Raw genomic sequence first — 20,204 nt, forward strand, 5'->3', positions numbered from 1 at the left:
GTACAAATGCCCTGTTATCTCCTTATGTAAATACAGTGATGACGAGTGTTCTCTCCAGGACAAGTCACCGATATCTGAGTGTATTACAGCACAAGTTGTGCTGAGCTTTAGTACTACAGCGCAGCTGCTCATCAGATCTGTCACTCAGGGAGGAGTTCCTGCCCTGCCAGAAAGCAGAAAGTGAGGAGACCTTAAGGAGACTGCAGAGTTGTGAGACAATGTGAGAAGACCCCTTTAAGCCATTTCAGCACCATGGAGAGCTCGGAAGCTTCTGAAGCATCAGTCTTCATCTCTTCTTGCATTTTGTGCGCCCAGCCTCTCATGATACCCCATATTATATATGTAGTCTATAACCCGGAGCGCTCTGGTGAATCGTTGTTCTGCTTTCTCAGACAACAGTCGTTACATTTTAGAATACAATCGATCGGACAATATATTTTCTATATTACACAAGATACTTTTCTGTTTTGCTTTATTTTTGGTTGTTTGTCTCCTCAGCTTCTGTGTTAGAAATAGATTTTCTATTATTAGTTTTTCTGCAATAGTTTAGGATTAAAAAGATCCCGTCACCAAGTCAGAAGCGACCAGATTTTCCGCTTTATTTACTCCCTCTATTGCTTTTTCTTTCTTAAAAAAAAAAAAAAAATACGCCATATGATTCTGGAGATATGGGTTCTTTTTATTTAGTGCTAGTTTTTATGCTATTTACTGAGGGTGTGTGGCTCACAGGCTCCTCTGGGGCGTGGCTCACAGGCTCCTCTGGGGCGTGGCTCACAGGCTCCTCTGGGGCGTGGCTCACAGGCTCCTCTGGGGCGTGGCTCACAGGCTCCTCTGGGGCGTGGCTCACAGGCTCCTCTGGGGATTGACTCACTAGCTCCTCTGGGGCGTGGCTCACTGGCTCCTCTGGGGCATGGCTCACAGACTCCTGGGGCGTGGATCACAGGCTCCTCTGGGGCTTGGCTCACAAGCTCTTCTGGGGCGTGCATCACAGGCTCCTCTGGTGCTTGGCTCACTAGCTCCTCTGGGGCATGGCTCACAGGCCCCTCTGGGGCTTGGCTCACAGGGTTCTCTGAGGCTTGGCTCACAGGCTCCTCTGGGGCATGGCTCACAGGCTCCTGTGGGGTGTGTCTTTATCTCGCTCTGGATTATTACCCTGTGAGCTACACCACCTGTTAGCACTAAATAAAAAGGTCCACATCTCTGGGACAATATAGTGAATTACTCAGGGAAGTAACAAAGTGAGAACAAAACTGTCTATTTTTGGTCTGGTAAGTGACTTATAAAAAAATAACCCCCAAATATATTTTAATTTCTTGTGATTGATCCCAAATTGTAGAGTAGGGTTGCTCAGTTAAGGGGCTGCATAGGCATTTTTTAGGGTTGTATGTAGCCCCCTGATTGAATTTGTACATCACCCTCAACCATTGGGGTCAGATTTTTCCATAACATTCAAAAAGAACCAAATGGTGGTCTTCGCCCCATCCTCGGTCTTGAAGACCTCTGTTTCATTTCTTTGATGACCATTACTACAGGTTAGTGCTCCAGGTGTTTGTCCGGGTTTGTCATCCACTTCCGAGGCTAGAGACTCTTATTACGGGGTAACGAGGCGCCTCCCATCCTCTGCAGGCAGTATACACTGTGCCCATTGAGAAGCAGCTCTGTGCCAGCAGCAGATGCTGGGTGAGAGACTCTGGACTGAGGTCTAATGGGGAATGTTTCTCCTTGTGGAGAGTGGTTAGCCAAGCCTGGCATGTCAGAGTGAGTGGATCCTGTGTTATCTACTGTATATAGAGGAGCTATCAGTCATTGTACAGGAGGAGGAGGAGGTGAGCTGTGAAATCACCTATTGTGGATGGTGGATCCTGTTATATACTGTATATAGAGGTGTTATCAGTCATTGTACAGGAGGAGGAGGTGAGCTGTGACATCACCTATTGTGAGTGGTGGATCCTGTGTTATCTACTATATATAGAGATGTTATCAGTCATTGTACAGGGGGGGAGGAGGTGAGCTGTGACATCACCTATTGTGAGTGGTGGATCCTGTGTAATCTACTGTATATAGAGGTGTTATCAGTCATTGTACAGGAGGAGGAGGTTAGCGGTGACATCACCTATTGTGAATGGTGGATCCTGTGTGATCTACTGTATATAGAGGTGTTATCAGTCATCTTACAGGAGGGGGAGGAGGTGAGCTGTGACATCACCTATTGTGAATGGTGGATCCTGTGTTATCTACTGTATACAGAGATGTTACCAGTCATTGTGCAAGAGGGAGAGGAGGTGAGCTGTGACATCACCTATTTAGAATGGTGGATCCTGTGTTATCTACTGTATATAGAGGTGTTATCAGTCATCTTACAGGAGGGGGAGGAGGTGAGCTGTGACATCACCTATTATGAATGGTGGATCCTGTGTTATCTACTGTATATAGAGGTGTTACCAGTCATTGTAGAGGAGGAGGTGAGCTGTGACATCACCTATTGGGAATGGTGGATCCCGTGTTATCTACTGTATATAGAGGTGTTATCAGTCATTGTACAGGAGGGGGAGGAGGTGAGCTGTGACATCACCTATTGGGAATGGTGGATCCCGTGTTATCTACTGTATATAGAGGTGTTATCAGTCATTGTACAGGCAGAGGAGGTGAGCTGTGACATCACCTATTGTGAATGGTGGATCCTGTGTGATCTACTGTATATAGAGGTGTTATCAGTCATTGTACAGGTGGAGGTGAGCTGTGATATCACCTATTGGGAATGGTGGATCCCGTGTTATCTACTGTATATAGAGGTGTTATCAGTCATTGTACAGGAGGGGGAGGAGGTGAGCTGTGACATCACCTATTGGGAATGGTGGTTCCTGTGTTATCTACTGTATATAGAGGTGTTATCAGTCATTGTACAGGAGGAGGAGGAGGTGAGCGGTGACATCACCTATTGTGAATGGTGGATCCTGTGTTATCTACTGTATACAGAGGTGTTACCAGTCATTGTACAGGAGGGGGAGGAGGTGAGCTGTGACATCACCTATTGGGAATGGTGGATCCCGTGTTATCTACTGTATATAGAGGTGTTATCAGTCATTGTACAGGAGGAGGTGAGCTGTGACATCACCTATTGGGAATGGTGGATCCTGTGTTATCTACTGTATATAGAGGTGTTATCAGTTATTGTACAGGAGGAGGAGGAGGTGAGCGGTGACATCACCTATTGTGGAAGGTGGATCCTGTTATCTACTGTATATAGTGGTGTTATCAGTCATTGTACAGGAGGGGGAGGAGGTGAGCTGTGACATCACCTATTGTGAATGGTGGATCCTGTGTTATCTACTGTATACAGAGGTGTTACCAGTCATTGTACAGGAGGTGGAGGAGGTGAGCTGTGACATCACCTATTGTGAATGGTGGATCCTGTGTTATCAACTGTATACAGAGGTGTTATCAGTCATTGTACAGGAGGAGGAGGTTAGCGGTGGCATCACCTATTGGGAATGGTAGATCCTGTGTTATCTACTGTATATAGAGGTGTTATCAGTCATTGTACAGGAGGAGGAGGAGGTGAGCTGTGACATCACCTATTGGGAATGGTGGATCCTGTGTTATCTACTGTATATAGAGGTGTTATCAGTCATTGTACAGGAGGAGGATGTGAGCTGTGACATCACCTATTGTGAGTGGTGGATCCTGTGTTATCTATTATATATAGAGATGTTATCAGTCATTGTACAGGAGGAGGAGGTGAGGTGTGACATCACCTATTGTGAGTGGTGGATCCTGTGTAATCTACTGTATATAGAGGTGTTATCAGTCATTGTACAGGAGGAGGAGGTTAGCGGTGACATCACCTATTGTAAATGGTGGATCCTGTGTGATCTAATGTATATAGAGGTGTTATCAGTCATTGTACAGGAGGAGGAGGTGAGCGGTGACATCACCTATTGAGAATGGTGGATCCTGTGTGATCTAATGTATATAGAGGTGTTATCAGTCATTGTACAGGAGGAGGAGGTGAGCGGTGACATCACCTATTGAGAATGGTGGATCCTGTGTGATCTACTGTATATAGAGGTGTTATCAGACTTCTTACAGGAGGGGGAGGAGGTGAGCTGTGACATCACCTATTGTGAATGGTGGATCCTGTGTTATCTACTGTATACAGAGATGTTACCAGTCATTGTACAGGAGGGAGAGGAGGTGAGCTGTGACATCACCTATTGAGAATGGTGGATCCTGTGTTATCTACTGTATATAGAGGTGTTATCAGTCATCTTACAGGAGGGGGAGGAGGTGAGCTGTGACATCACCTATTGTGAATGGTGGATCCTGTGTTATCTACTGTATATAGAGGTGTTACCAGTCATTGTAGAGGAGGAGGAGGAGGTGAGCTGTGACATCACCTATTGGGAATGGTGGATCCCGTGTTATCTACTTTATATAGAGGTGTTACCAGTCATTGTACAGGGGGGGAGGAGGTGAGCTGTGACATCACCTATTGGGAATGGTGGATCCCGTGTTATCTACTGTATATAGAGGTGTTATCAGTCATTGTACAGGAGGGGGAGGAGGTGAGCTGTGACATCACCTATTGGGAATGGTGGATCCCGTGTTATCTACTGTATATAGAGGTGTTATCAGTCATTGTACAGGCAGAGGAGGTGAGCTGTGACATCACCTATTGTGAATGGTGGATCCTGTGTGATCTACTGTATATAGAGGTGTTATCAGTCATTGTACAGGTGGAGGTGAGCTGTGATATCACCTATTGGGAATGGTGGATCCCGTGTTATCTACTGTATATAGAGGACTTATCAGTCATTGTACAGGAGGGGGAGGAGGTGAGCTGTGATATCACCTATTGTGAATGGTGGATCCTGTGTTATCTACTGTATACAGAGGTGTTACCAGTCATTGTACAGGAGGGGGAGGAGGTGAGCTGTGACATCACCTATTGGGAATGGTGGATCCCGTGTTATCTACTGTATATAGAGGTGTTATCAGTCATTGTACAGGAGGAGGAGGAGGTGAGCGGTGATATCACCTATTGTGAATGGTGGATCCCGTGTTATCTACTGCATACAGAGGTGTTACCAGTCATTGTACAGGAGGGGGGAGGAGGTGAGCGGTGACATCACCTATTGTGGAAGGTGGATCCTGTTATCTACTGTATATAGTGGTGTTATCAGTCATTGTACAGAAGGAGGAGGTGAGCTGTGACATCACCTATTGTGAATGGTGGATCCTGTGTTATCTACTGTATACAGAGGTGTTACCAGTCATTGTACAGGAGGTGGAGGAGGTGAGCTGTGACATCACCTATTGTGAATGGTGGATCCTGTGTTATCTACTGTATATAGAGGTGTTATCAGTCATTGTACAGGAGGAGGAGGAGGTGAGCTGTGACATCACCTATTGGGAATGGTGGATCCTGTGTTATCTACTGTATACAGAGGTGTTATCAGTCATTGTACAGGAGGAGGAGGAGGTGAGCTGTGACATCACCTATTGGGAATGGTGGATCCTGTGTTATCTACTGTATATAGAGGTGTTATCAGTCATTGTACAGAAGGAGGAGGAGGTGAGCGGTGACATCACCTATTGTGGAAGGTGAATCCTGTTATCTACTGTATATAGTGGTGTTATCAGTCATTGTACAGGAGGAGGAGAGCTGTGACATCACCTATTGTGAATGGTGGATCCTGTGTTATCTACTGTATATAGAGGTGTTATCAGTCATTGTACAGGAGGAGGAGGAGGTGAGCTGTGACATCACCTATTGGGAATGGTGGATCCTGTGTTATCTACTGTATATAGAGGTGTTATCAGTCATTGTACAGGAGGAGGAGGAAGTGAGCTGTGACATCACCTATTGGGAATGGTGGATCCTGTGTTATCTACTGTATATAGAGGTGTTATCAGTCATTGTACAGAAGGAGGAGGAGGTGAGCGGTGACATCACCTATTGTGGAAGGTGAATCCTGTTATCTACTGTATATAGTGGTGTTATCAGTCATTGTACAGGAGGAGGAGAGCTGTGACATCACCTATTGTGAATGGTGGATCCTGTGTTATCTACTGTATATAGAGGTGTTATCAGTCATTGTACAGGAGGAGGAGGAGGTGAGCTGTGACATCACCTATTGGGAATGGTGGATCCTGTGTTATCTACTGTATATAGAGGTGTTATCAGTCATTGTACAGGAGGAGGTGAGCTGTGACATCACCTATTGTGTATGGTGGATCCTGTGTTATTGTTTTTTAGTAATGATCTTGATAGAAATACAAAAAAAACATCGCCAACATTTTTGTCTAATAATTTGTGCAGCACAAAGACCTGATGTAAGCTGTGGGTTATTTTTTGATGATCGCTTCACTTTAACCCCGGCAGGTAGTGGATATTCCAAGGTTGTGAACCCCAGAGTGACGGCTGTTAGTCATGGTGACCTTATATTGTGCCCATGGAGGCTGCGGTCAGGGCCGGCAGAGGACAGATGGAAGAGACCGCAGAGGTCAGGATAGGCGGCCGACAATTGCACAGGGTCAGATAAGAAACCCAGCGGGACCAAGAGCAGAGAGGATCAGGAACACAATGGGGCAGAACCCTGCGGACGTCCGAGGTCGCCCATCACAATATATGGGCACATGGACCCGGGGACGAGGGAGGAAGATGCAGGGGAGCGTGGAGACGAAAAGAAGGAAGATAGGAGCCAAGAGAGGGACTGGTCAGGAGACAAAATGGAAGACAGCAGATGTGCGGCCTGCCATGATGAGAGGAGACGTTATGGCTTCTTGGAATGATGTATTGGCTCGGTGATTCCACAATTCATGGAAACGGAAGTCCGGAGACATTTGTAAGTTGGAGCCCTGTAACCCTAGGATTATTTCTCAGGACAATGTTCACTGTCTGGTCTCTTTTTTACAGGGTTTGTCCGTGACTACGATATTGTTAACCAGTTATTTTATCACTCACAGACCCAATGTCCAACCATTGAGCTGTTGTCAGGTCCCACAGCGGCGAGAAGTGTATGGCGCCACAGTATGATAATCTTGGGTACTGCAGCTCAGCACCCATGGAAGTGAATAAGATCCGAGCTGCAGTACCCAAGATCGGCCACTAGGCGTTGTATGGAGCTGTCCTGACTCTGTACACTGTTCATTTCCAGCCACCATGGGATCTGCAGATCACTGATTGGTGGAAGGTTTGGGTGTCAGACCCCCACTGATATTATACTAGTGGTCTATCGTAAGGAAAATTACCAAGAGATTATTTCTGAGAATCCACACTAGATCTAAGACATTTTTTTCAACTAGCTAATCTAATAGCGATGAAGTTTTTTGTTCAGTTTTTCCAATCTCATGGAGAAATTATTGGTATTAGTCCTGTATACAATTTTGTCCTCAGTGTTCCTTTATATGCCCCCATGGTGCTAATTTCTGTGTACTTACCTTGCTGAGTATGAATTTTGTGAAGATTGTTATGTAATAAGCATTGCTGTCATTTTATTCTCTGCCTGTCTTTCTGCCATTTACTGGTGGTGGATATGGAATTTTCAGAATCATTATTGAGGTGGTGAGAAAAATATTCAGGACATTTGCTTGACGTATCGTAAGGATAGGTAACCAATGGCTGAGTCCTAGACAGCCCCTCTACCTGTAGAAAGGCGAATAAGCTGGAGGTTAATGAAATAAACCATGGACTCGATCCCCCGACTCCGCAGAAGACTCCGGTAATATCCGCAGCTCAGTGTCTCTGCTCCGCATTCTCTAGAAGGAACGTTCAGCGTTAACTGGAATTCTATTTCCTTTTTTTTGCTCGAGGCTTCAAACCAAATGATGAGATCTTCCTCACAACCGAGTCCAGGAGAATTCCACCATCTGTCGGCCCGTGCTGGCGACAGCGGACACATTGCCTCAATAAAGAGATTCTGAATTATTAAACCGGTTGGCCTGCTCTTTATGTACATAGCACGGCCGGGGTGGGACCAGCGCGGCTGGGGTCGGATCTGCGCGGCTGGGGTCGGATCTGCGCGGCTGGGGTCGGATCTGCGCAGCCTGGGTCGGATCTGCGCAGCCGGGGTCGGATCTGCGCAGCCGGGGTCGGATCTGCGCAGCCGGGGTCGGATCTGCGTGGCTGGGTCGGAGCAGTGCAGCCGGGGTTGGATCTGCGCGGCCGGGGTTGGATCTGCGCAGCCGGGGTCGGATCTGCGTGGCCTGGGTCGGAGCAGTGCAGCCGGGGTTGGATCTGCGCGGCCAGGGTTGGATCTGCGTAGCCGGGGTCGGATCTGCGTGGCCGGGGTCGGATCTGCGTGGCCAGGGTCGGATCTGCGTGGCCGGGGTCGGATCTGCGTGGCCGGGGTCGGATCTGCGTGGCCGGGGTCGGATCTGCGTGGCCAGGGTTGGATCTGCGCGGCCAGGGTTGGATCTGCGTGGCCGGGGTCGGATCTGCGTGGCCGGGGTCGGATCTGCGTGGCCGGGGTCGGATCTGCGTGGCCGGGGTCGGATCTGCGTGGCCGGGGTCGGATCTGCGTGGCCGGGGTCGGATCTGCGTGGCCGGGGTCGGATCTGCGTGGCCGGGGTCGGATCTGCGTGGCCGGGGTTGGATCTGCGCGGCCGGGGTTGGATCTGCGCAGCCGGGGTCGGATCTGCGTGGCCGGGGTCGGATCTGCGTGGCCGGGGTCGGAGCAGTGCAGCCGGGGTCGGATCTGCGTGGCCGGGGTCGGATCTGCGTGGCCGGGGTCGGATCTGCGTGGCCGGGGTCGGAGCAGTGCAGCCGGGTTTGGATCTGCGCAGCCGGGGTTGGATCTGCGCGGCCAGGGTTGGATCTGCGTAGTCGGGGTTGGATCTGCGCGGCCAGGGTTGGATCTGCGTAGTCGGGGTCGGATCTGCGTGGCCTGGGTCGGAGCAGTGCAGCCGGGGTTGGATATACGCGGCCGGGGTCGGATCACGCAGCCGGGGTTGGATCTGCGTGGCTGGGTCAGATCTGCGCGACCGGGTCGGATCTGTGCGGCCGGCGCTGATAAGGTCATATTAAAGCTAGGTCATAAATGCTCAGATAACGACTCCAGCGCAGACACAGAACCGGACATCAGCCCTCCGCAGGTTTAGGAATTAATCTGCTGAAAAGTGGAAACATTGTATCGGAATGTTGGGAAACAAAGTGTCTGATCTTAGATTCGTGACCCTCTAAAGCCCCCCAGGGGATGATTCTTCAAACATTTACTTTCTGCTCGATATCATGTAACGTCTTTTGACTTTTGGCATTTTCGCCCCAGTCTTGGCCGGTTCGCCCTACAGTATGTGGATCTCAGTCAGGAGGGAACGCCGGCAACAAATTTTTTCAAACACAAAAGTAGCAATATTTTATTTCTAGATTCCAAATGAAAGGGTCTCAATGTCTTGTGGTTCATCGTCATCTGCAGTCTGACTTTAAAGAGGTCAGATGTGTTTTCAGGAGCGCCCCCGCTCCTCTGCCTCCTGGCTTCCTGCGTGGCGGTGGGGAAGTGGGGCAGTGCGGTCATGATGATGGACAGCTCGGATCTGCAGCATGGCTGAGCCGCTGCACCAAACCGTGCGCCAGTGGTGAACAGCACGGAACAGCACAGGTGGACTGAATCAGATCCAGCTATCCCGTCAGACGCAGAGCAGCACTCGCAAGCTCTATAGGAGAGAGTTTGTAAGTGCTGCGCTCCTTGGCTAGGAGACAAGGCCACCGCTGATTGCCTAGTCCACCTCCGTAGTCTATGAGAAGTACACAGAAGAATTAAAAAGTCTCTCCGGATACAATTTTATATAAAAGCTGATTTACAGTGTAATTCTCAATTTTGCCTATTTGAGAAGATGAGACAGCCCCTTTAAAAGGAATCTGTCAGCAGCTTTTTGCTATGTAATCTGAGAGCAATATGATGTAGGGACTGAGCCCCTGGTTCCAATGATATGTCACTGACTGGACTGTGTGTTGTAGTTTCAATAAAATCAGTGCTTTATCAGCTGGAGATTATCACTTCTGACTACGCCCTCCAATATTAATAGACATTGAAAACACAACATGCTGCAAACAGGCAGTCCACCACTAGGGGGAGCTTAGGAACTCTGTGCATACGCATTACACATAGAACTCAATGGTGTCACAGTATACAGTGAGCTCCCTCTGGTGGTGGCTGCAGGCAGCTAAGGTTTTATTATTTACTTCTATATCTGTGCTGGGGATTTGGAGCTTTGTGTCAGAAAAAAATAGCTCTGACTTCTGTAACAATAAATAAGGAATATAATATGCACAGATGAGATTGACAGGCACGAGGTCAATAAAATGTTATTGTTGTAATTGTCATTATGGACAGTCGAGGCCGGGCGCTACATCACCTTTAATATATAATATCTTGGAAATGTTTGCAGAAGTTTCCAATGACAGCGGGAAATCTCCGCTCTCCGGGCCACTAATTCGCATTTTCTCATTAGCAATTATCAGAGCGCAGCCCTCGCTCTATTACTTATTGATGCCGCCGGTCGCCACCATCTACTCTACGACATTAAATAAGGACGGGGCGATTTTACAGTCAGGGTCTTACTGCAATACTTCTGCCTGGTCTATCATCAGGGCGGCCGCAGACGACCAGGAGGAAATCTTTGGTGGAGAGAGAGCAGGAGTCACACTGCCTCCAATCTGGAGGACGCGGGTGTTCGGGAGGTCGTACATGTCCCAATGGGGCCTGAAAGAAATTAACGTGCAGTGAAATTAGATCACGGCTGATCCCTTGGGGTCCTCGGATGAAAAGAACAAAAAAAAAAAGGATTGAAGTTCCCCTTAAAGGGAACTTTCTGCACTTTTTTGTGTAAGGAAGTAAGGCTGTAGCTGCATAGGTTCTGGTCTCCTAATTAAAATGATACCTTGAGTGTAGAGATGCGATGTGCCAGTCATGAGATATCTGGCATAAAAGCCGTATGCAAATCAGGCTGGGAGTGAATTGGGGGCGTGTCGGCACCTTAGGCCTGCTTCTTCTTCTTTATGTCTCATGACTGGCACATCGGATCGTTACAGGAAAGGTATCATTTTTATTGGGGGACAAGCGCCCACGCAGTCATACCACTCTTTCCATATGTAGCCGGGATCCTTTTAAGCTTTGCAATCATTCTCGAACTGTACCCTTCAGTTTTTAGCTAATTTATGTTTCCTATCATTTCACAGACTGCTGATAGTTTTATAGCTGAAAGTGTTGAAAAAAGACACAAGATCCTGAAATCCAACTTATCTCCCCACCGTATTGTTTAAAAAGAAATTGTCCACCCGTTTTTACACTTGGAAGCCGCTGTTCGGCCGTGTAGCCACCTGTCTTTTTTGTAGAGATCTGAAGTGGCAGTCATGAGAAATCTAGAGTAAAAGTGATATAGAAATTAGGCTGAAAGTTCATGGGGCGTGTTATTGCATGTGAAGATGCATTGACACACCCCAGTGCACCTTTATCCTAATTTGCATATGCCTCTTACTCCAGATTTCTCATGATTGCTATCAAGTATCTCTACAATAAAGGTGTCATGCTACTGCAGTGCAGTATAGCACAACCTCCACCAGGGAGTGCTGGTGAGGAAAGAGAGTGTAGCGACACTGAGCTGCAGCACAAGCGCCACCAGGTGGCGAAAGAGTGGTTAGACAAGCCGAGTCAGAAACAGCAAGGAGCAGAAGTACCAGAGGTCACAGCAGTACAAGTGGTCAAGAACGATCCAGGGGATCAGCAATGGTCGGAAGCGGATAAGACAAAGACAAAAGACAGAAGCAGGTCTGAGTGCAAGCCGAGTCAAAACCAGGGAGTCAGCAAATTTACAGGGAAACACTGAGTCAGGACAGACAGAGGGAATAAACAGACACGGGGAGAGTAAGAGATCACAGCAGGACAAATCAGGATATAACAGAGTCAGATACACAAGCCGAAGGCAGAACTATAGCTGACACCGCCTGCAGGATGCTGCGGAGCTAAATAGGAAACCTGAAACCAGACTGAGGCTGAGAAAAGTTAACCCCTGAAATGACCCGACCGGGAACATGGAAAGATAGGACTCAAAACCTGGTCTGGATCATGACGAAAGGTATGATTTTTGTAGAGGGACGACCCCCAGTACAGCCATACTGACTCCAAATGTAACAACATGCTGAAAGGTTCCCTAATATTTGCATACAGTTCCCCCAAATCATTGCATGGGTCCCCTGTTGGTCTCAGATCTTTCATGACCCCTGCAGCCAATAAGTGAGAAAGGAGGAAAGGAGACTGCCGGGGCCCCCCGCGGCAGTATGGAGGAGGCGTGGAGGATCAGTAGCATGGTATGTTGTTGTTTTCCCAGAAACCCACAAAAGACCTGATTTATACATCTCATTAAATATATTTTGGGGTATCTCCCTGTTGTTTCCCATGGTGGCCGCCACAGACAAAAGTGTACATATACATGGACTACTTGGAGTATTGTGTGCAATTTTGGACGCTGGTGCTCAAGAAAGACATTACTGAACTTGAAAGGGTTCAAAGGCGGGCGACTAAAATGATAAATGGAGTTGGTTCACTACAATACCCAGAAAGGTTATCAAAATTAGGTCTATTTACTCTAGAAAAGAGAAGACTTAGGGGAGACTTAATATATATGTACAAGTCTATCAGAGGGCAATACAGAGATCTCTCCAATGAACTGTTTGTACCAAGGACTGTGACAAGAACAAGGGGGCGTTCTCTTCGTTTGGAGGAAAGACAATTCCTGCACCAGCATAGAAGAGGGTTCTTCACGGTAAGAGCAGTGAGGCTCTGGAATTCTCTTCCTGAGGAAGTGGTGATGGCCAACTCACTGAATGAATGTAAGAAAGGAATGGAGGCTTTTCTTGTGAGTAACAGTATAGAAGGTTACGAATAACAGAATATTATAGGTAGATGGGTGACCCAGCTTAGGGGAAGGAATTTTTTTCCCTATGGAGAAAATTGGCTTCTACTCTGTGGGTTTTTTGTCTTCCCCAGGATCAACAGTGCAGAACAGCTGCACTAAAAATAGGCTGAACTAGATGGACATAAGGTCTTCCTTCAGCCTTCAAAATTATGTTACTATGTTACTATGTATCAGTGTCAGATCTTCAGTGTTATCCATAAAAATATAGAATAAAATATTTACAAAAATGTCAGGGGTGTACTAACCTTTAGGACATAGTGTACACATATAGGCACAGTATCGGCCAGCAGATAAAGGAAGCAGAACTTCCTTTTGTTTTTCATGCAGTGGAGATAGGAACGCTTCCTTCAGCCGGGAATCGCCGTCTACCGGTCGTGAATCCTACAGAATATCGTCCCGATAAAATCAATCTCTCGGCCTCTCTTTTAGACTCCAGGAAATCCCGCTTTCCCCTAGCATTGAGGAGTCTTTTTGTTTTAAAGACCATCAGCAACAAATTGATTTCCAGCATCCATGATGTTCCAATAATAAAGCCACTTTGGAGCCTCTGATTTGGCCGGGGGCAGCCAATCCGTCAGTATTTACTTATTGATTTCCTGTCACTGGTGAAAACCATAATGCTTAAGATGTAGGAAGACCTCGACGCGCGTCCACTGCACAGTGCGGGAAACTTTACTGATCCGGGCTGGCGTCAGCGTCCGGCACCATTCACACGGTCACGACCCGAATCATCTAACCGTCCACTGTTTGATGAGGACTTGTCCCACTCTGTGGGTTGTAAAGTAGAGCATTAATAAAACTGAAGACGCACGTCGGAAGCTGTATCCATTTCCATCAGCGTCTGGGGCTTCTCACAACAAATAAATGTGGGTAATAATCTACAGGAAGGGTGAACGCGGTCTTTTCTTCAACCGGTGGAACTATATGTTTAGCTACGTACAGTTTATGTAAGATTGGGAAAGTTATTAGAGGGTTCAAAAAGTTTGTGAAAACTTTTTATATTACTAATCAGAACCTTTGTTCCCCTTTAATCACAGGAAAGGCGAGAAAAATAGCTACTCACTAGTGCCACCTATAGGTAGATACCTATCACGCTGAAGTCTGACCCTTCACGGAGCCCTTGAAGCAGCAAGTAGTTTTCACTGGTTTGAATGATATCCTTAGGCCATATGCATACGGCATCCTCCAGACAGTTTTTCCCCGTGAAGCCGCTTCTGGGGAATGCTGACTTGTTTTCCTAACGCAGCTTTGCTGCGACGTCTTTTGCTTTCTACTGTGAAGCCGCCCGTAGTTTGAGCATGCCACTTTATTTTTTTCTTTTTTTTTTTATAACTGTTCCTGGGTTTACAAAGTGACATAAAATAAAACATGTGAACACTAATGTGGTTTTGCTGTTGATGTCATTTTGTCCATTTTATGTGGCAGTTTTGCAGCAATTTTTCGACCAAAATCCACCTGAAAAGACGCCGTGTGCACGTAGCCTTAGCCACGTCTCTATGAAGAATCTGACACTGAATTACTGCTAGAGATGAGCGAGTTGATTCGAGGCAAAACACAATTGCCGCAAATTTCACAACAAGTTTGGATTTGCCAGTACTAGTGATGAGCAAAAGTCCTCGGATAAGGTGTTATATAAGCATTCTCGGGTGCTAACAGAGTGACTTCTGCTCGCTCGAAAAATATGTTCTAGTCCCCGCGGCTGCATGTCTCGTGGTTGTTCGACAGCAACAGCTCATGCAGGGATTGCCTAACAAACAGGCAATGCCCTGTATGGTTTGCAGCTGTCAAACAACCACGAGACATGCAGCCGCGGGGACTAGAACATATTTTTCAAGCACGCCGAAGTCACTCTGTTAGAACCCAAGCGGGCTCCGATAACACCTTCGAATTAAGGAAAATGTTGGATTATTTTACTTTATTTCTTAGTGTGAAAAAATAGAAAGAAAAAATCCCCAAAACATATTCATCTCTCCCCTGTCCTGGTGCGGCATGCTCCACAGCCGGTCCTCCTCCGTTGGATCACCTTTTCCCTCCGTCTCCAGTCTTCTGTTCAGCCATGACGCCTAGTGAAGACACGGAAGAGTGAGGAAGACGAAAGAGAAGATTGGAGCCGGAGGGAAGAGGTGATCCAGCGGAGGACCGGTTCCTGGTCAACACTCGGGTGGTTAACCTAGGAGTCAGCCAAGAGTAGGATGGGTTTTCCATGAGTTTTGGCAAATTAATCCTTGAACCTTGCAGAGCTTTCTCATTGGGTAAGGTTTTTTAGAAGCCTTTCTTTGTGCAGAGAAGAAATTTTTTTTGGTAGCCCCTAAGTGTAGAAAGGACGGACTCTCGTTCTTGGATCAAAATGTTGCTTAGATGTTAGGAGATCGGCAGATTTTAGGAGATTGGCAGATCTCGGTCTACATCCCCAAATAATTGTTCCTAAACCTTATATCTGATTCTCAGATGTAAACACCAGTGCAAAAATAAAATACACAGAAATCATTTGTGTTTGACTATTTTACAGCCACCGGCGCCAGAAATCACCAACATGCTGTTGAATCAAAGCTTGTGCTTTAGTTTCTTCATTATGGCAGACCTTAATGACCTTGAGGACTCACAGCGCCTGTGTCTTGTGTTGCAGCCAACGGACGGTACGACTCCCGGAGCCAATCTCTGAGATCCATTGACAACAAGAAGAAGGATGATGCCGACGATCAGTACCAGTTTGGATATCCTGCTCCACAAATTGGTAAGTCAAGGTCGTAGTTGGGAGGGAAGGGTGCCGAGAAGACCCCCAGTTGACAGGTCCTAAGGCAGGTGCCAGAAAGCCACCTTGTTTTCTCCAGATCATTGAGACATGGGATCGAGAAGTAAACTCCAGAAACTCCTCCAAGCTGCGTCTTTGGAGAAACTCTTTGTTGGCCACCATTTTTAGGTATCGTGCATCCATCTCTGTTGCTTGGTAAAGATTTAGTAAAACCTTGTTCTTGGTAAAGGTTTAGTAAAACCTCAAGCTAATTTTGGCATCTCCTTTTCCAATAGTATTTATTGGTATTTTCAAAATAATTTAAAGGGTATGGAAATAGGTTAACGGATTGAAGGTTGGGAAAGAAAAACCCCTGTATTTTGGCATCCCCTAACCGATTGACACCAGTATTGTGATGTAAAGAAAAAACAAAAATGTCGTCAGATAACAAATTTACACTAAAATTTAGGAATTTTTAAATTTTTGCGTGAAACTTTTCTTAAGTTTTGGGTGGAATTGAGCAGAAGTAGCCATAGATGTCAGCATTAGGAAATCGTGTGCCAAATTTCTAGTATGCATGGACCTTTTTATCACATTTCTATCCAATATACTTTATTTTAAGAAGGGTCTGTAAGACATCGGTTTTAGTAAGTCTCCTCCTAAATTCTTAAAGGAATCTTCCATTACTTTATTGCAGACACCAACGGTGGTTGAAGATCTCATTATGTCAGTTATTTCTTTCTTTGCGTCATTTCACTGTCCTTTGCGCAGGAATAAACAGATGTGTGTCTTGAAGGTGTCAGCCAACAGTTGCCACCATGTAGCATCTAAAATGACTACAAGGAGCACAAAGCCTTTACACTGGGCAGATAAGGAGCAAATGCAGATCCCATGCCGGTGCCCAATTTTCTTTTTCACAGTTCTTTCTTTTTCAGGCAATCTCCAATATTCGCACTCATCCAATATTAAGAGCCGCGTTACATACTCAGATTGTACTATTTAAGGAACGTGTTCATAATGTACCATGATCCACACAGAACAGACTCAATAATTCAGGATTCAGACTCCTGGAAATAGTCATTTTGAGAGGAGGCTGGAAGATTTCTCTTCCAGCAGAGAATGGCTTTGTTATTTTATTATACATCCAAAGTAATAAAGTATTAAACTTCAGAGGAAAATGGAGGCCATGACTAGCCTGTGCGGGTGTCCTCCAGACATTTTGGGGGGGAAACATTTGACATCTGGAGTTCAATGTAAGATCCTATAATGCTACAAATAAAGCTGTAGTGATACAATGTAATAAAAGTCCGGCATAGTGATTAGATGTTATTAATGCATATCGCGTTACATTGGCGATATAATGCTACCATACAGTAATGTTCGGATAGCGCCACGCACTATTAGTCGTGGGGACTTAACTGCGTCCCTAAAGTCTGCAATCGTTACATCTAATGCTTTTAAGAGGGACGAAAAGCCAAAGTAAAAAGCAGGTTATAAAATGTTAAAAAAGTAAGAAAAAATATATATATCGCCATGTTCGTAAGGACCCACGGTTTAGTTATCAGGCTATTCAAGCCGTAATGTCATTAAAAAAAAGTGAGTAAAAAGTCAGAGGCAGCCATAGAGATCAGCCATAAGTCAAGCAATAGATATATAAAAATAATGGCTCAAAAGACTGGGGACGCCATGACAAGGATGAAATATCGACACACAGAAGAATAGTGGGCTCGTTATTCCGAGAGTCTGATAAAGTAGATTCATATTTCATCCTGCGTTAGTCCTTTTAATTGATAACAACATTTGGACTGCAATCTCCAAATTTGTTCATTGGGAGCTTTAACAATCTGTATAAAATGAGTCCCCCCCACCCCATGATGGCTGTATAAATGCATATGTAGTGAGCTCCCCCTTGTAGGGACTGTATAAATCTGTATGTAGTGAGCTCCCCCTAGTGGTGACTGTATAAATCTGTATGTAGTGAGCTCCCCCTAGTGGTGGCTGTAAAAATCTGTGTGTAGTGAGCTCCCCCTAGTGGTGACTGTATAAATCTGTATGTAGTGAGCTCCCTCTAGTGATGGCAGTATAAATCTGTATGTAGTGAGCTTCCTCTAGTGGTGGCTGTATAAATCTGTATGTAGTGAGCTCCCTCTAGTGATGGCTGTATAAATCTGTATGTAGTGAGCTTCCCCTAGTGGTGGCTGTATAAATCTGTATGTAGTGAGCTCCCTCCAGTGGTGGCCATATTATTCCATATGTAGAGAACTCCCCCTAGTGGTGGATGTATAAATCTGTATGTATTGAGCTCCCTCTAGTGGTGGCTGTATAAATCTGTATGTAATGAACTCCCCCTAGTGGTGGCTGTATAAATCTGTATGTAGTGAGCTTCCTCTAGTGGTGGCTGTATAAATCTGTATGTAGTGATCTCCTCCTAGTGGTGGCTGTATAAATCTGTATGTAGTGAGCTCCCTCCAGTGGTGGCTGTATTGTTCCATATGTTGAGAGCTCCCCCTAGTGGTGGCTGTATAAATCTGTATGTAGTGAGCTCCCTCTAGTGGTGGCTGTATAAATCTGTATGTAGTGAGCTCCCTCTAGTAATGGCTGTATAAATCTGTATGTTGTGAGCTCCTCCTAGTGGTGGCTGTATAAATCTGTATGTAGTGAGCTCCCTCTAGTGGTGGCTGTATAAATCTGTATGTAGTGAGCTCCCTCTAGTGGTGGCTGTATAAATCTGTATGTAGTGAGGTCCCCCTAGTGGTGGCTGTATAAATCTGTATGTAGTGAGCTCCCTCTAGTGGTGGCCGTATTATTCCGTATGTAGAGAGCTCCCACTAGTGGTGGCTGTATAAATCTGTATGTAGTTGTAGGGTCGGTAGGCCGGGCTTGGGGGGGGTGGTCCCTCTGTATACCACGCAGTGACGCACAGACAAAAGATGGAGGCAGATTTCGTGTGCAACAGGTCCAAGTTTATTTCCCACCGTCCGACTGACGGCCATCACGATACACTGCAAATTCGCTTCACGGCCCTCCTTGTCCAGGCCCTGTTACACACACACCGTACTTATCACCAGGGACGTATCGTCTTCAACTCGGTATGTGTTTCCCCGGGGCCTCGTCTGTACTGCGTTAATTCATGTCAGGACCACCCCCCTGACTTCCTTTCTCCTCAGTCCCCTGGTTAGGTTTTTCCTCACAGTGCACCAACTGTCACAGTCTCCTCGTCACTTGAGCTCCCCCTGGGGACTGGAATCTTCTGGAACCCTCCTGTCAAATTTATAGCTTTCCCCGTTCCCTGTAACTCCGCCCCCCATGACCAACGGTTTCTTAGCCCTAAGCTGATATCAAGTCCTATGCTCACACGCCTCCCTGCCCTCTAATGTCAATTCCAGGTACTGCACGTCACCTACACTTTCCTAGCTGTTTTGCCTTCTGTCATAACTGACATCCTGCCTGACAAGTGCAAACCCCTTTGAAACCTGACCAGTCAGTCCGTCCGTCAGGTTACCTTCCCTACATAGTGAGCTCCCCCTAGTGGTGGCTGTATAAATCTGTATGTAGTGAGCTCCTTCTAGTGGTGGCTGTATAAATCTGTATGAAGTGAGCTCCCTCCAGTGGTGGCTGTATAAATCTGTATGCAGTGAACTCCCCCTAGTGGTGGCTGTATAAATCTGTATGTAGTGAGCTCCCCCTAGTGGTGACTGAATAAATCTGTATGTAGTGAGCTCCTCCAAGTGGTGGCTGTATACATTTGCATGTAGTGAGCTCCTTCTAGTGGTGGCTGTATAAATCTGTATGTAGTGAGCTCCCTCCAGTGGTGGCTGTATTATTCCATATGTCGAGAGCTCCCCCTAGTGTTGGCTGTATAAATCTGTATGTAGTGAACTCCCCCTAGTGGTGACTGTATAAATCTGTATGTGGTGAGCTCCTTCTAGTGGTGGCTGTATAAATCTGTATGTAGTGAGCTCCCTCCAGTGGTGGCTGTATTATTCCATATGTCGAGAGCTCCCCCTAGTGGTGGCTGTATAAATCTGTGTGTAGTGAGCTCCCCCTAGTGGTGGCTGTATAAATCTGTATGTAGTGAGCTCCCTCTAGTGGTGGCTGTATAAATCGGTATGTAGTGAGCTCCCCCTAGTGGTGGCTGTGTAAATCTGTATGTAGGGATCTCCCCCTAGTGGTGGCTGCATAAATCTTTATGAAGTGAGCTCCCCCTAGTGGTGGCTGTATAAATCTGTATTTAGTGAGTTCCCTCTAGTGGTGACTGTATAAATCTGTATGTAGTGAGCTCCTCCTAGTGGTGACTGTATAAATCTGTATGTAGTGAGCTCCCCCTAGTGGTGACTGTATAAATCTACCGTATTTTTCCCTTTATAAGACGCTTCGGATTATAAGACGCACCACAAATTTTGAGGAGAAAAATAAGAAAAAAATATTTTTTTAATAAAATGGTGGTGCCTCTTATAATCCTTGCATCTTATTGCTTACCGGGGTTGGTGGCTGCGGTGTAGCGGGCTCCCAGGCTCGCTGCTGGAGGAGGCAGGCGTGGAGTGATGCTGCAGGCCGC

The 20,204-nt window shown here is 46.4% G+C and overlaps 1 protein-coding gene across 6 annotated transcripts in view; it reads left to right on the plus strand.

Annotated features, from left to right (window-relative positions):
- ADGRB1 (adhesion G protein-coupled receptor B1) overlaps window positions 1–20,204 on the plus strand; it is a 758,475-nt gene that overhangs the window by 402,429 nt on the left and 335,842 nt on the right. For all 6 annotated transcript variants that reach the window (XM_073555047.1, XM_073555046.1, XM_073555048.1 and 3 more), the window contains exon 4: window positions 15,542–15,649. In XM_073555047.1, the coding sequence (XP_073411148.1) occupies window positions 15,542–15,649 (108 nt within the window). The remainder of the gene's footprint in view (window positions 1–15,541; window positions 15,650–20,204) is intronic.

Source organism: Dendrobates tinctorius, unplaced genomic scaffold, assembly GCF_039654945.1.
Source record: "Dendrobates tinctorius isolate UK_male_01 unplaced genomic scaffold, ASM3965494v1 ptg000215l, whole genome shotgun sequence".
Lineage (NCBI taxonomy): Eukaryota > Metazoa > Chordata > Amphibia > Anura > Dendrobatidae > Dendrobates > Dendrobates tinctorius.